Source organism: Camelus ferus, chromosome 2 (assembly GCF_009834535.1).
Source record: "Camelus ferus isolate YT-003-E chromosome 2, BCGSAC_Cfer_1.0, whole genome shotgun sequence".
Lineage (NCBI taxonomy): Eukaryota > Metazoa > Chordata > Mammalia > Artiodactyla > Camelidae > Camelus > Camelus ferus.
The window spans coordinates 27,263,717-27,280,472 of record NC_045697.1 but is presented as its reverse complement, the minus strand read 5'-3'; the positions used below and the strand labels follow the sequence as shown (position 1 = coordinate 27,280,472).

The 16,756-nt window shown below is 45.4% G+C and overlaps 1 protein-coding gene across 6 annotated transcripts in view; it reads right to left on the bottom strand.

Moving 5' to 3' along the window:
- TBC1D1 (TBC1 domain family member 1) overlaps positions 1-15,751 on the bottom strand; it is a 194,034-nt gene extending 178,283 nt beyond the window's left edge. For 2 of the 6 annotated variants that reach the window (XM_032495716.1, XM_032495720.1), the window contains exons 1-2: positions 15,197-15,727; positions 5,091-5,588 (exon numbers count right to left, since the gene is read on the bottom strand). In XM_032495716.1, coding sequence (XP_032351607.1) covers positions 5,091-5,507 — 417 coding nt within the window. In that variant the 5' untranslated portion in view covers positions 5,508-5,588; positions 15,197-15,727. Of the gene's footprint in view, positions 1-5,090; positions 5,589-15,196 lie in introns of all 6 variants that reach the window. The other 4 variants (XM_032495775.1, XM_032495711.1, XM_032495739.1 and 1 more) reach the window with 4 other exon arrangements.
- Positions 15,752-16,756: the final 1,005 nt, after the last annotated feature.

The following is a 16,756-nucleotide window of genomic DNA, read 5'->3' as shown; positions in this document are numbered from 1 at the left end:
CAGGAAAACAACTTTAAACCACCTTTTCAGCTGATGTGCAATGTAACGGATCCGGAGAGGCCAGGAGAGGTAGCTCTCCATCAGTTACTGAGAAAGACGGGGTACCTACAGGGCCTCATGCGAGAATACATTGGTTCTTTACTGGAAATTTCAAAAGGAAACATTTCTTACTCTTTAAGTCCACAAATAGTTAAGCACTCTTAAAATGAGAGGTATGGAAGCCCACAGGGTTCAGTCTTAGATATATATCACTTTCAAGAAATGCAGTTTCATTGCCAAATTTCATAGAAAAGGAAACCCATTCTTTCAAGGGACACTGACATTCTCTTAAACACATCTTCCTCGGCAACCTTTAACAAAGTCCTCTTCTAGACTACACTTCTGCCTCCCATGCAGTCACTTCAGCATCTCTACTCCCCATCTCAAGTTCCTTCTCCACACTTTCCCCCTCCTCCTCATCCCTAAGGTTTTAGTACTTTATCATGTCCCAGTAAGAGATGGGATGTCCTCCTTGGGAGAGGGAGGAATGAGGCCAGCGAGATTCTAGCAAACCCAAGATGCTCTTAGGGAGGCTGCAGAAAGGGAATCCGGGAGTACCCGGCCCGTCTCAGTCCTGAAACTCCCCACTCTGCCCAGACTACATGTCAGAGCCAGAAGATCAGATCTGACTAAGGTCGGGAACAGTGTTTGAAAAGTCAGGATGGGTTTCAGGGATGGTAAGTCAGCTGAAGAACTGCGGGCACTTACAGCAAAACTACTCTCACGTTATTACCAGATTTCTGACTTACCCAGGGTCCCACGTACGGTTCACTCTCTCCCCTGAACACCAGCCTACACTTCTCCTCCATTTGTTACCAGCTCAGTAATCCCTGCCATTTCCCATTCAAATTTCATCCTTTCCTTTTATTGACATAAAACAACAACATAAAATGTCAGCACATAACCCTTCGGCTACCTGCAACTCAGTGCTGGACAGTCTCTTAAAGGAAGCAGAGCTTTGTACTTCATAGATTTAAAAAAGAATTAAAATGTAAATACTCTTCTGAGTGATCTAAAGTAAACTCAAGTGAGTGGCAGATCTGATGGTCTTCTGAGTATGAATTTTCTTAGCAGAAACAAAGCTGAAGAACTGGGGAAGGAAAGAATCTTGAGGCAATTTTCTTAGACTTGATGCTTTTTCTAGGGCTGAGTCTAGGAGGAACTCCCGACTTCTCTGTGATGTGATGAGGTGAAGATCTGGTCAGGGTCACCCAAGCAGCCACCTGTTTTCTGGAGTGAATGTTTTCATTTCCTGCCATGGATCCCAACTCAAAACTAAACTTCAACCCAGAACCTTATGCCACTGTGTTCACACGTGTTCTGAGGGATGCTCTTGGATGTTATGAGAAAATGTAACCTATGGTCAAATAAATTTGGGGATTTAATGGACTAATACATAATTCAAGAGTGGAATAGAAAATACAGTGTTTCTCTAAGACAGCAGTTCTCAGGGTGTGGTCTGTATAACTCAGTGAACCAATATTTCCCAAATAATCTAGGCACAATGTTACAGAATCATGCTTGCTTAGAAGACTCATTAAGGCACAAGACAGACTAATGGATTTTAATACAACAAAGTGCAAAAAGTGCCTTGATATGGTTTCAGATTTTATATTGCAACAGAATACTACCATTTGTTGAGTTTGGGGATAACATTAAAGAAAAATATTCCAAATTTTCTAAAAAGGCTATAAAATATTTCTCCATTTTCCTACTACTTATCTGTGTGAGGCCAAATTTTCTTCATATCCTCAACCAAACAACATATCACAAACAGAATGAGTAGAGAAGCAGCCGTGAACTAATAGTTGTCTAGACGTGAAAGAGATTTGGAAAAAGAAAAACCAAGCAAACAAAAAGTCAAATGATGCCACTCTTGTCACTTAATTCAGGGAGAAAATACAGTTATTTTTCACACACAAAAAAATTTATGCTGACCCGTCAGGGTTTATTGTTTTTGTTTTTTGTTTTGTTTTGGGGGGGAAGTAATTAGGTTTATTTCTTTCTTTATTTTTAGAGGAGGTACTGGGGATTGAACCCAGGACCTCATGCATGCTAAGCATGTGCTCTACCACTTGAGCTATCCCCCACCCCCTATTATTTTTGTTTTTAATAAATTTAAATGTCTTTAAATTTAATACCTTTAAATGTCCCAGTTTGAATTTCTAATACAATAGAATTAGAAATTTCTAACACAGTAAGTATGACTAGATACTTACTGAATAGATAACCTACATTAACACTTTTGGGGATCCTCAATAATTTTTAAGAGAGAAAAGGGGTCTTCAGATCAGAAGTTTGAGATGCTGCCCTAATGTATTTTGATCATGGAAGCCGTTCTCTGCGGAACACCTTGAGTGTATCCATAGAACATATAATGGGAAACACAATCTCATGTTGTGCTTATAAAACACCTCTCTGTGCCTCTTCTTCCCAGACCTTCTTCAATAAGTTAATTCACATGCTGTTCAAAGGGTTTCATCTCACACAGTAGTTTTGAGCTTGTGACCCTGGCAGTAAATGCATATATCTCCTCTGGCAAACGTGGTTGGATACCGAGCTCATCTCGTTAAAACAAGCCTTAACCTGCAGAATTATTTCACTGAGCAAATGCTACAGTCATGAGAAACGACGACACAGGTTAGGGTGTCCCAAGAACATAAAAGATATCATGCCAGCTAGAATCAGAGCCAATCTGGTTTACCATTCAGTTTCCAACAACAAGAGAATCGCTGATTGAGGTGCTTGTGTTACAAATTACTCTTATAAAACGGACAGGATGACAGCAACTGATTACTCTAAGTACTGGCAATTTGTGTTTATAAAAACTGTATGCAAGCCAGAAATAACCTAAGAACTGATTCATCTTTCTACCGTGGCTTTTTAGAATACAGAATGAGGCCAAATCTCTATTTTCAGCATGACTGGAAGCCCCAGTTCCAGAATTTGGTTATAAATCTCTCCTTCCTGTCAGGTAGCTCAGTGACTGGCCAGAAGCCTGATCTCGGATGGCTGTAAAAGATTTGGGAGAGAGTCGAAAGCGTAAAGTGCTGAACGACTATTCCATGCAGAACTCTCCCCAAGGAAACTCAGTCCTTACATAGAGCTGGCGTGGAGTACAGTCTGTTCAGTCCTCTAATTTTCATCCTGGAATTTGCCCAAATAAGAGCAACAACCGTTAAGTTTACTTACGCAGTTTTTTAAGTGTCTAGTTTATAAAAACATTGCTCAGAGATGACCCGGATCTCATCCTGAGAGCTGAAGACATGCTTCTTGGTCTCTTTTTCTTCTAAGATTTGAAGGTTAATTAGCATATAATTTGCTTCCAGTAAAACTTTCTTTAATGAAAAGTTTTTACAGCCAGAAATGCTTACTGGTTTCAGGTGCCATTCTAGTTTATTTAGCCCTCCCAACAACTCTACGAGATAGAGACTATAATTAGCCCCATTTTACAGATGAGGAAACAAGCTCAGTGTTGCCTGAGGCCACCCAGTTTACAGGTGGCAGACAGGACTGGAATCCTGGAGTGAGTCCCTCTGAAGCTCCAAACTGGAATGCTATCCCGCCTGAGATGCAGGAACAATAACATCAAACGACTTCCAATAAGAAGATACCCAATTCTGTGTGTACAATAGTGGTTTTAATCTCCAGATGAGCCATTATTTCAAAAAGCCTTCCTTACAGTCCAGCGTGTTAGACTCCATACTCTGCCCTCCCGTCACGCCGCCCGGTCCACAGACCATGTGGTATTTACCTGCTGACACTGCTGCCTTCATTCTGGCCTGTACTACATCCTCCCACCCAGGACCTGGAGCAGCAACCACTGAAGGAATGAGTAATGAACAAACAAAAGTGAATCTCCACAAATCTATTTAGTCACCGAGAACTTTCATTTCCAAATGAGGTTCATGCACCCTGGACGGTGTGCAAAAAAAGCCCCAGCGGGATGAGGGGGAAAACATTAGCACTTGTCTACTTACTGGCACCTACCACCAGAATCAGCATTGGCAGCCTCAGAGTCCTGCGTGTCCTGAGTGTGGCAGATAGCCACACAGGCACACCAGACACTCAGGCCTAGCGCTGGCTTCCTCAGGCCCCGGGGTTAGCAGTGAGGCCCCCACCTGCTTGCTCGCTTTCTGTAGTCTGTACCCGATCGCGGTCAACATGGGCCCAATGCAGAAAGGGGCTGTCGAGATTACATTTTCAATTGTATCTAAACTAACCCTCCCTCACAAAACAGCCAAGTGGCTTGAATGAGTTCTGCACAGAACTGCAAAAACACATGCTAACAACAGTACAAGCACAAATAAACATAGAGCTGACAATATTTCTACCGTTTCTCGTATAACATTTTTCTCAGCCATGTCATTAGATATAACAATAATAAGCTAATCACATCAGACATGAAGTTGACCAAAAACCCCCCCCCAAAACCTGAAAGTTTCAAAGCTTAGATTCATATCCACTATTTTTACCAATGGTCTCTGCCTAAGTGAACATTACACCTTGGGAAACTGGCTAATAATATTCTTATCATAAATGTATTTTTGTTAACAAAATTAAAAACGTAGAGCTCGCTGATATAGGAGTTTTCTACTCAGAGTGCCATCTGCACAGAAGCAGTACCAGTATCTCCTGGCAGCTTGTTAGAAATGCAGTCTCAGGGTTCATCCCAGACCTACTGGATCAGAATTTGCATTTTAACAAGACCCCCAGGGGAGTCCTGGGCACAATTCTGTTTGAGAAGCACTCTTTTAGAACACACACCTTAAATGAGCTGAATCCTACTAGTTCAGCTCTTCGGTATAAGTTTAGAAAGATTTCTCTGTTGAATTTTGGGCCTCCTACATTTTTCATTTTAATATCTGTTATCAAATGTTCTTCAAGACTATAGAGCAACCCTCCCCATAAACCAAAACTCCAGTGACATAATCTATGTTTAGCTGCAGCCTTAGCTTTCTCTTAATTCCAAGATACTTAAACGTTCGGACCCTGTGCAACAAAAGCCATCCAGCCACACCTTCACCCTTTGGATCCCCACCTCCACTTACTTTTGTTTGATCGTCGGCTTTGAACACGTAGCAGATACTCTGCTGATGGGCTGCCTTGTCTTTAATCAGACAAGCAAAATAACTTGGGTCGTGACTGTTATGGATCAGTTTGTGAACGTGCTGAGGCTTACACTCGAAGATGCTGGAGCAGATCAGCGGGTCCCACTGTTGACTCTTCCCCGGCTCAGGCTCACATCTCAGTCCAGAGGGCGAAACAGCAAGGCGGACTTGCTTGGTACCAGGCTCCTTTCTGGAGGACTGCCCGCTGAGCCTCCGCACCTCCGCCACGACCCAAGGCAGCATGGGCATGGTGGTCAGAGAGTGCACCGCCAGGGAGCCCACCAGCTGGAGGCCGAAGTCCACCGAGGCATCAGTAGGAAACAGATGTTTCCTCGCTGTGAACGTTATCGGTTCCATGTTGGGAAACTCGGCCAAACGCTGCCACTGTTTTCTATTCTAGACCAAGCTATCTATTTTACATGCTTCTGATGCAGAATCCTGCAGGGGAAAAACAGAGGCATTAGAATTTAATGAAGTCACCGCAATAGCTACTTTCGAAGAGTTACTATTTCAGAAGAGCTTAAGAGTCTGAAACCCAAATAGAGGAAGAAATGGATATTAGTTCAAATAAGCTGCTCGGCCGAGAGCTTCCTTGAAATTGTACTACATATAAAGCCTGAAAACGCCGTAAGCGTCACACTCACTATGGGTTACAAAGGTCCCACCGGGTGGCTCCTGGTGAACGTTAAGTCTCTTAGAGTCAACAAGGGCAAGCCCCACAGAAACAACAGGCTGCTGCTTGGACAGCTTTATCCCCCCTGCTGTGTTATTTTACATGTATTTCGAGGAATTTTTTTTAAGATGATCAAATTAAGTACTGGTGGCTCCCCCCACCCCCGCCAAAAGTAATCTTGTGAGAAAAAGTATCAGCTGTCTGTCATCATAGTCTACTGAACCAGAGCAGTTTTCAACAACGGACCTTATCACTCCTGATACCACTTTAGACGTAAAAGGCTTTCCCCGTGACGTAGCCAGAGGTTCTGAATCACGAATTCAAATTCCATTAATGTGTTCTTGGCGACTGTTATGTTCCAAACACCATCATAAATACTGCTTTGTTTCACTCATGTATATGAATCATCATCTCAACACCTTGCCTCTCCTCATCGACAGAGGGCGTTGCCAGTACTAGACTCACACTCACCCAGTGGGTAATCCTCCCTTCTCTCTGCGTGACTTTCGACAACCACGTTTGATGTTTCCCATCGCCCTCCTGTTCCATCAATGGCAAAACCTTTCTGCCCAGAGCTGAGTTGGCTACAGGATCTCAGGCCCTAACCTGTACTCACCTGTTCCCTGGACCTTCATTCTCTTGTGTGTTCCCTGAGCGTATATATACACATGCTTCAAGAAGTTCTGTGAAGACAGGGCCTGCATCTTCTTTGTCAGTGTATCCCCAATCCCCAACAGGCCCCATAAATATGATAAAGAGTGAATGAAGTCTCTCCCACCCCTGCAAAAAAAAAACAGATATCTTCCCTTGACCTCAAACCTCCCCCGGCCCCAACTCTTCCTTCCCTGCACAACTGCCTTCCAGGTAAAGTCTACACTTGCCGTCTCCACTTCCTCCTGCCCCTCCACAATCTGGATTGTGACTAGAAGCAGTTGCTCCCGTTCAAAGGTCGCCCACATCCTCTGGTTGTGAAATCCAAACGGCGCTTTTTAGTCCTTAGCTGTCTTGTCCCTTCTGATCAGCTTCTCACCATGGACCACACCGTCCTGCTTGAGACTCTCCTGGTTCTCTTCTTACCGCTCTGGTTGCTTCTTTTCAGTTCCTTCTACCCCTGCTTGACTCTGTCCTCTCCCCTCATCCCACCTGCTCCCTTCGGACAATTTCACCCAGTCTCATGGTGTCAGCAACCACCTCTGATACTCCTGCTGCCACTGAGGACAGCTTCCATTTCACTGAGTGCCAGGCACTTTGCACCTGTTATCTCATTTCATCTTCATAACAACCTTCATCTCTAACCTCAGTGCCAGTTAGAGACTATTATTATTATTGCCATTTTTATGACCTAGGAAACTGAGGCCTTGAGAGTGGGAGTTGCTTGTCACAAGTGATTTGAGTTTTCACCTGATTCTCAAACTGCTCTCTTGAATGCTGCACAAGAATGCATCTACCACAAACGCCCTGATGATTCCCACATGTCTGTCTCCTTCCTGAGCTCCAGGTCGGCAGAGACCATTAAATATTTCTATCTGGATCACCTATCCAGATAGCACCTCGGCCTCAATTTAGTCATTTTAAAACTCACTCAGTCTCACCTCCCTCCTTTCCAGAGGTTCTCTGCCTTCCTATGAGCTACATCTCCGTGAACAGTATCACCATTTATTTTATTGGCCAAGTCAAAAGCCAAGGAGTCCTTGCTGTAACTGAATGTTTGGTCTGATCTCCCTTCATTCATATGCTGGTATCCTAATCCCCAGTGTGATGGTATTTGGAGGTGGAGCCTCTTGGAGGTGGTTAGGTAATGAGGGTGGAACTCACACACACAGGATTAATGCTTTCGTCAGAGAGACCCAGAGAGCCCACCTACCCTCTACCACAAGAGCACACAGGGAAAAGGTGGCGGTCTATGAACATCACAGATGCTGCCTCCGCCAGCATCTGGGTCCTGGGCTTCCCACCCTCCAGAACTGTAAGAAATAAGTTCCGTTGTTCATAAACTACCCAGTCTATTCTGTGATATTCAGCAGCCCGAATGGACTAAGATAGTCACTCTGATGCCTTCCTCATCCTATCACTACTTCTAAACTGCTTTACATCTAAATAGAGCTTATCTTTCCTCAGCTGTTGAAAAAGTGGCCAACCTTCAATCCAGCCTTCACATATTTGCTAGAGTAATTCAACCCACACACAAAATTGATCATGTCACTCCTCTGCTAAAATTCCTTAGTAACAGCCCCTATAAAATCTAAACTCTTGGCAGAGAGTAGGGGTCATAGAGCTCAAAGGTAGAGTGCATGCTTAGCATGCATGAGGCCCTGGGTTCAATCCCCAGTACCTCCATTAAAAAAAAAAAAACACCTAAAATCTTCTACACAGCATATGTGATCTCTTCCGAATCTGGTCCTGTCTCTCTCACCAACTTCATATCTTTCATGCACCTTTCGGTTCTGGAGATGATAAGTAACTAGGTATTGTTCCCCATGTGAGATGTGATTTCTCATGCCTCTGTGCCACAGTGCATTCTGTTCCTCTCTGCTAGGAACACAGTGCCTGTCACAAACTGTAAAGGGCCTGCAACTATATCCTACTTGCAAGCTAACTAGTTAGTCAGCCACAAGTAAGCCTGGGGGTCAGAGACAAAGGACAATTTATTACTCAGAGCAATAGCAATTTTTGCTGGTTCCCTGACCCTCCGTTCCCACGGGCCAGATGACACCTGTATCCACAGTGGGTTACAGGAGAGGCACCTGAGTTTTAGAAGCCTGAATATTTCATACTGGGGAGTAAGCATGTCCATCCTTCACTCCAGAGAGAGATACTTTCTATCCTCCATGGCTGTTTGCTATCAGAAAAAAAAAGAAATTGAAAAGGTAGTCCAGAGCAAAGGAGTCAGTGCCTCTGCTCAGAAAACGTGTAGAAACATGAAGAACCCAAGGAGACTCTCCCCATGACCCTCACTTTCGCCCTCTAACCTAATCCCAACTCATGCACAAGTCCTAGTTCAAGCAACTATCGCCTCTTTCTTCCAAGGTGATGTAGGGCATCCATCACCACGTCCTCCTTCACTTTGCACCTAATCATCATATTTATTTTAAGAAAGTTTGAATAGGTGTCCCTCAACAAGTCTGTAAGCTTCGTAAACTCAAAAAGTTTAGGGTTTCTAAAAACAGTATTCAAATTCTAAACCTCTTTTGAACTAGAACTGAAGTCTATTTACTCTGTATTTTTCTAGATGTTATACATGCATATGTGCTGAGTAAATTTTTATAATGTAATTTGAATGTAGTTAAGACCTAATTTTTTATTTTAAACGTTCAGAAGTTCAGAAATAAGCCCATACTGTATTTAGAGCACTAATGTATTTCATGAAAGTGTATTCCTGTCTCTTTTCCTTTAAAGTGTAGCTTCTCTTGATGATGAAAACAGACTTGAAGTTCATATAACCCCATAAATGATGGGCTCTCTCGCTCCTTTTTTCTCTCTCTCACCTACAGGTGAAAGCGGCATTATGTCTAGCTCAACTTCCACTCCTGTAACTGAATCTCTTTCAAGTTCTAACCGATGACAGCTGCTAATCCCAAGACATGTTTAAAGAAGCACTAGAATTATTACAAAGGAAGACCCAAGATCTATCAATTAGTGTAGCTGAAAGCAGTTATTAATTTGGTGGCAACAAGTGTAGCAGAATTACTTTCAGTTTTCTTGTAAGGGAATATATACATAGTGCAAAAAAATTACACAATTTAGCAACAATAAAACATAAGATGCATGAAGCAAAAAAAAAAATTAAACAACTTTGTCATTTCGATCATTTGGTAAATAATCAGTGATCAAATTAGTTTTGCCATTTCACTGACAAAACTAACTGAATGTCTCAAGTTTTCACTTTTCAACCAGCTGGGGTACATCTTAGTTTCTCTGTAAAAAGTAGATTGGACTTTAACACTGTTAACAAGGTATCAAATAATAAGTTCTACTTCAGACATAGCCATCATTATTTATAAGCAATTCAGATTCTGCTGATGTAAGATTCATGGTAACTTAGACTAGGTGAGTAACTGTTCACATTACTGTTCAATAAAGATTTCCATGAAACAGAAGAACTATTCACACAATACTAACAAACCATCAGGTTATTTCTTAAGCCATCTCGATCCACATCATTTGCACAAAACCTGTGACCATCTTTAAGCCCCAGGTAGAACTACCTACCTCATACCTCAGTATGAAATACTATGATCTGTTATTCCACTGGGCTTCTGGTCGTGTTCTCAACAGCAGACTCATTTGTGCCCAAGTCCTACCCCTTACAGAGACTGTCTGTATTCTACACAGCTCCTACCTACCACAGCCCACAAACATGGTAGGGCCCAAAACACAAAGGTACCTTTTTTTTTTTTTCTAGAACAGTTCCAATAATCTTGTCAGTGAGACCTGCTATGCTCTATAACTCTTGAAGCATGCACCTACAATCACAAAATTTTAAAGCTAGAAAGGTCCTTTCTAGCCACTCAGAAATTTCCCTCATACATGAAATGAGGAAAGTGGAGAAATTAAATGGCTTGTCCAAGTTTGGTGACAGAATTAGGACAGTCAAAGCCCCTGACTCCCATCCAAGTGCTGCAAAGAATTTCAGTCTTCTTATGAAAACACTTTCGACTGCGAAGTTGAGAAACCAAGTTACTTCTCCAAATCTCAAGTTTATTCTTATAAGAGAATGGAACAAGATCATCCCCAAGCTTTCGTCTGTCTCTAAAATCTGGAGAATCTCATTTTCATAATGTATAACACCAAATGTCCCTGACATTGTGTGGGGATAGAAAGCTGCTCTTGCCTTCCCTTCAAGAACATAAACGTGGGAGACGTACATGAAGAAAGGATGGGATTTATCAATCAGGAAGCAAGAGAGGTGATGGTGGGAGTTAGTTGGCCGCCCCTGGAAACTTCTCTCTTCCCAGCCCCCCTCCACTCCCTCCCAGCAAACCACAGGCAGGAGGATGGGGACTTTCCAGTAGCTAACAACACTGCAGCCCCAGCAGATTCAGCCCTCACTCCTCAGAAAGCTTCTGGGAGGGGAGAAGGGAGAGAGAGAAGGATGAAGGCAGGGCTGTTGGAAGCTTCTGGCTCCAGGCCAGGTTGGGAACCAGTCAATACTGATTAGCTGTCAGGTACCTGCAGAATGGGCAGGGAATCCCTGGGTGGCCACTTACTTCCTCTTGAGAATCAATGGCTTAATTTTCCTGTTCTTTACCCCAGATAGAATAGGCATGCAGCTGAACAGGATTATTCGGCCACCAGAATACTCTGATCTCGTGCAATGAGCTCATTGGCTGGGCTCAAATATTTGTCCACTTCCTGCATGGAGAGTCCCACCCCATCAGAGCAAGGTGCTGCTCACCCAGGAATCACCCACAGGTCCCAAAGATCTTTAGAGCAGTTGGCTGTTTCACCATCACATGGAGCTCCTGGAGCCAGTGGTCCTGGCCTTTTCATCATCAAGGATGTTCCAGTACCAGGGTGTGCCTCTCTAATTTGGCACATAAAGTAATGATGTTTTGAATGATTTCCTTCCTTTATAAATCAGAGCTCATTCAAGCCTAGTCCTCTACAATGCCACCATCACTTCGTGTACTCTCTTCTACTGCACTGCATGGGATAAAAGGGGTGGGGGCGGGAGGTCCTCCAGGGACTATGTATTACCATACCTGAATAAGGACTATTATGGACTGTAATTATCCTTATCAGCTCCAATTTAAAGATGAGAGATGAGAAGGAGGTTGCTGGCACAGAGAAGGGAGGTCATTTGCCCAAGGTCATATAGCAGAGTGGCAGAACCGGGATTTGAGCCCAGGTCCTTCCACTCCATTGTTCGTGTCTGCTCTTAGCCACTCTGCCAGAGGAATACCTATTGACCAGCTACCTCTTCTTGGACATTACACATATGATCTTCTGTGATCTTACAACTCTGACAAGAGTTTTTAAATCATCCCCATTTTACAGAAGGTCCTCTTGCCAGTAAATGGTGAAGGCAGGATCTGAATCCAGACCTGCCTTGTGCCCAAATTTCTCTTCTTTGCAATATAACAATCTCTCTAGATGGGAGTAACTCTAAAATATCTTTCTAGTGGATTAGCTGGGTTGTTTTTCAACCTAGATTTTGTGTCAGTAATCTAAATCTAGTGTCAAAGTTTTACGGTAACAGTGTAGAACAAATAAATATAATAACAGTAATAAGTAATATATCTTGAGTGCTCACTATGTGCCAAGCACTGTTCTAAGCACTTTACAGGTATAAATTAATTAAGTTTGACAACAATCCCATAAGTGCTTACCCTCTTTGTAAGTTTAGATTCACTGATCACATATAATGTGTTGTTAAATGGGTACATTCTTTTTTTTTAAGAGAAAAAAATAGCTGCTGCTTGTCTCACAGGAAATAGGTACATTTAAAATTAAGAACATCTTTGTTGGTGTTAAAACATATTTCCTGTATTCTGCACAGCTTCACTGAAACCAAAGTGTTAAGAATATTTCATATGCCCCAAATGTGACAAATCTTTCTCCAAACATCTGAAACCTGAAAAGGGACACATTGCCCTTAAATCTAAGAACCCACCAAATGGAAATCTTGTCTTGAAAATGTCAAAAAAAAAAAAAAAAACCCTTGAAGATGGAAAACTTCATGTCTTTTGTGAGGAAGCTGGTTTCAAAATGTTTTTATTGGAATGTGGGGTTGGAAGGGAAGACGTGAAGATAAAAGTCGGCAAAGGCATTTATAATTTGCACCGCAAACCTAAATCCTGTGCCATCACCAGAGGGCTACAGACCCAACACACCTTGGCTTCTGTGTTTAATGAATGGATTCTGCTTCCCCAAGTTTTAATGACCAGGGAAAGAAAAGGATACGCGTCAAGTATGGGGATGAATGTGGCTATTAAATCTGAGAAAGGCAGCACAGTGGACAGGAAAAAGGGCAAAGCAAACTATGCCAAGGCACCCACACATAAGCATACATACTTAAGTCCTCAAATGGACTGACATACAGGCTAGATCCTCTGGGGAATCTGAAGAGGGAAGACCTGGGACCCTCAGGCAAATGCTGTGAAAAGAGTTAAAGGGGCCTGAGGGAGCTGACATTTTGTGAGATAAAATTAAAAGCACAAAGACAGAATCCACAGGCAGGCATCCTTACTCTGGGTGCTGTGATTAGAGATGCTGGGGGACAGGTAAGCGCCATGCTGCTTAGTGCAACCCGTAGTACTTCCTAGAAGTTCCTAGAAGATCTGGGTCTGAAAGGAGTGGCCTACCCACACGTGGCTATGCACGGGGTACATCTAATTGCTACTGCAGCCTTTCTGGTGAAGGTCGCCTCCTAGAGAAGTGGGACACAGGTATTGCCAACAGCTGAATAATAAGGGAGGAGGGGCAAACTGAATTATTTCTTCAGAATCGCCCTTGCTTCCTCAAACCATCTGGTACTATGACAAACCAGGTCGTATGGGTAAAAGGTCAACGCTGACATACCATCAGTGAAAGGGGAAATCTCCAAAGATAATGGTAGTCTAAGAAGAGACTTTCATTTGCAAAACCTTACTTTGATGTTAACAATTACAACTACAGTGAATTTCCCCGTTTTACTGGTTTGCAAGTGGCTGGACATATCCACATGAAGGCATTTATTTTAATTGTCACTTGATGATTTCATTTACTGCTTTGAGCCACACTTAGTCCCTTTTCCATCTCCTTGCACTCAATTGATAGTCTCAGGATGCTCCCCTGTGTTCACTGCAGAAATTGGCCCCTAAACATTTCACACGGCGCCCTTTAATCCACAGCTCTGCTCACTACCCTGTTGTTCATGCTTTGTCAATGAGTACTTAACAGAGAAGTCTGGAGAGCAAGCACTTTTTAAGGTCTTATTTCCCTGTAACTTGGTAGGAAGAAAAAGAAACAGGCAGATTCAAGACTGCAATAGCTTTCGATTTCAAACAGTTGGAAAAACATTTGTTTACAAAAGCAGTCAATCCTATTTTACACAAATTTTTTCATGCAATGTCCTTATTCCTTTAGACAGTCTTCAAGGTTCCTAGGAAGGAGCTCATAATGAGGCAAGCCTCCTCCCCAAGCAAGTGAAGCCATCTCAACTCTAGCAAAAGGTGCAGAACTCACCTGCTTCAGGGTCCCCTAAGCCAAGATGGTAACAGAACTGAAGTCTTTAGAAACACCAAGGGCCATTCTGCAGGGCGGATTCTCAGCCTCTTGGAACAGCTCTGGGTTTATTCTTCCTCTCAACCCCTCCCACCCCCAGCAGGCGCCCTACGCACATCAGAACACAGAGGGGGCCAGGCTTCCACTCCCCCCAATCCTATCTGGAACCTGGGGAAGAGAATGAATTTCTGCCTTCCCAAAGAAAGCATTTTTATCAAGGCCTCTGCAGTTCAAAGCAAGTACAGAGCAAAAAGTTTAGAAGTTTGGACTTGTAGAGATAGCTGAGTTTTTTGGATGTGGCCCATTTAAACCAGGTCATTTTAAAATGTTCTTTCAAAGTCTGATTATATTAATAACTGAAATCATCCAATCATCTAAAAGGAAGAAGGAGAGATCCATGAAGTGATGCCCACCCATTAATGTAGGACACTCTGAAAATTAAACTTCGGTGGTAGGAACAATCATCACTTTCAATTTCTTCTCCTTTTTAAGTAACTCCCAGAGAATAATCTATTTTAAATGAAATCACAACAGGTAAAGCCGCCTCTATGTGGATTTCAAAGAAAATGAAACTGTTTTAAAAATCCGCACACACAACAATGTGCGGCCAAGTTTGAGGGGTCTCATAATCACAGAGCGATCAGGAAGCTGCTAGAAACAATTAAGCAGGGTTTCAAAATGACTGGTACAGGATGTGCCCATAGAAAGAAATGTTGCGCGCACTGGTGGAGCTGACAAAATTGCTACTGCAAAGTACCCTGAACTTTTAAAGGGTGGCTTGGGGTCACTCTGATCGCCCTCACTTGATCTGGTCGCCTTGCAAACACACTAGCCCTAGAGATATTTGGCGGGAGGGGGGGAGGGGTGATGCGAGGACTGCGAGCAGGAGTGGAGGGCGGGGCAGAGGGAGGGCGCCCACCGGAGTGCCTGGGTCGTTCTGAACTTGAAGGTTTCGCTTTCGTCCAAGTAGGAGACAACGAGATGACAATGAACTTCCTCCCCCGCGAGCCCCGTGCAAGTCAAGGACAGCAGGGAAGCCCCAGGACCGCCCGATTCCCGCTTCTCCCCGGGCAGGGGAGCGCAAGGGCCTTCTGGGGGTGGGGGGCAGCCAGGATGCCCTGGGAGGAGGCGGTGGGGTGGCGTGGGCGAGGCCCCAGAAAGCGCCTACCTGTACCGCGGCGCGCTCAGAGCGCGGGGCCCGGCCGGGGCGCGCAGGTGCTCGGGGGCAGCCCGGGGAAGGCCTGGGCGGGCGGGGCCCGCATCGTGCCGGGCCGGCTGCGCTTTTCCCGCCGCGGGGAGCCGAGAGGGCTCCCGCCTCTCCTCCACCCAGCCGAGGACACGGCGGATCCCGCGGCGGCGGCGGCAGCAACAGGCACCAGGGCGCGGGGACGGCGGCGGCGGTAGCGGCGGCGGCGGAGGAGGAGGTGTCTGCGCGCGGCTCGCGTTTCCTCCTCCCCGGCAGGGCGAGCGCTGGGGAGGTGAGGGGAGGGCAGAACCCTGGATCTCCCAACTCGGTCCCCAGGGACTTAAGAAGGGGACACGATGCCCCCTCCCTCCCCACTGCGCCGTGTGACTCTGCTCCAGCTGCATGGCTGGGACAGGCGAGTCACACGCGGGCAACAGCTGCTGCAGTGCGGGTCCGCCGCGGCCTCCCTCCCCTCCCTGCCTCTCCCCTTCCCGGCGGTCCATCCTCAGCCCCCCTCTGGGCCTCCAGCCCCGACCCGGGAGAGGGTGTCCGGGACGCCGCCCCACCCAGCCCCAGCGCAGGGTCCTGGCCCGCCGAACCCCTCGGGCCCCGAGGCCCCGCGCGTGATTAAGGCCCTCACGGGGTGATGTGCGGTCGCACACCCTGTCCCCGGTGGCCTATTTATAGCAGGTGGCACTGCCCGCCGCGCTCTCGGCCTGCGGGGCTCTCAGCAGGTGGCACAGCCAGCCCGCTCTTCGCTCCCTCGCGGTAGCCTCGCCTCATCTTCACTCTAGCCTTCTCTCTCCGAAATGGACAGAGTGAAAACTGCAGGGAACACAGGAAGGCGACCAAGCCACCTGGCTCTCCCCCGCATCACCTCTTCTTCCTGTCCTAGGGTTGGATAATGGCAGGGAGTGAATTGAGGCACGGACATCTTATGGGGCGCTGGTAGGCAAGATTGGAAAAGCAGAGACTCGGGGAGCAGCGAAGGCTGAAGTGTCTTCCCCTACTAACCAGCAGTAAACCCCATTTCTGAACAACTGCCGGAGTGACGCAGGGGCTAGTTTGGGCGCTTTTTCCGTCCCTTCTGGTCCAGGGCGCGCGCACCCACCCCCCCACCCCGACCTCCGGAGGTAGGGAGGGGGAAATTTGAGGAAAGTCGGGGGGCTTAGCACCATCTCCAGACACGGATGAGCAGGGAGGGGAGAGCAGGAAGACGGAGATGGACTGGGGAGCTGGGGGGAGGGGGGCGGCGGGGGGACGGCAGCAGAAGGGGACAGCATCTTTCAGTATTTTTTACTTAGTGTATCTGGAGGCTGACTTTAGGGAAGTGGCTGAGTTTGAGGGTTGGACGTGAACCCAAATCCCAATTCCACCACTGAATTGGCTTAGGCAAGCTACTGGACCTCTGGTCTTCATTCTTTTACCTATAAGATGGGACCAATACATGCTGTATAGGACCATTGTGAGGATACAGTGGAAAAGTGCTTAGCACAGTGGCACATCTATGGACCTTAACTAGTGGCAGCAGCTATTGTTACC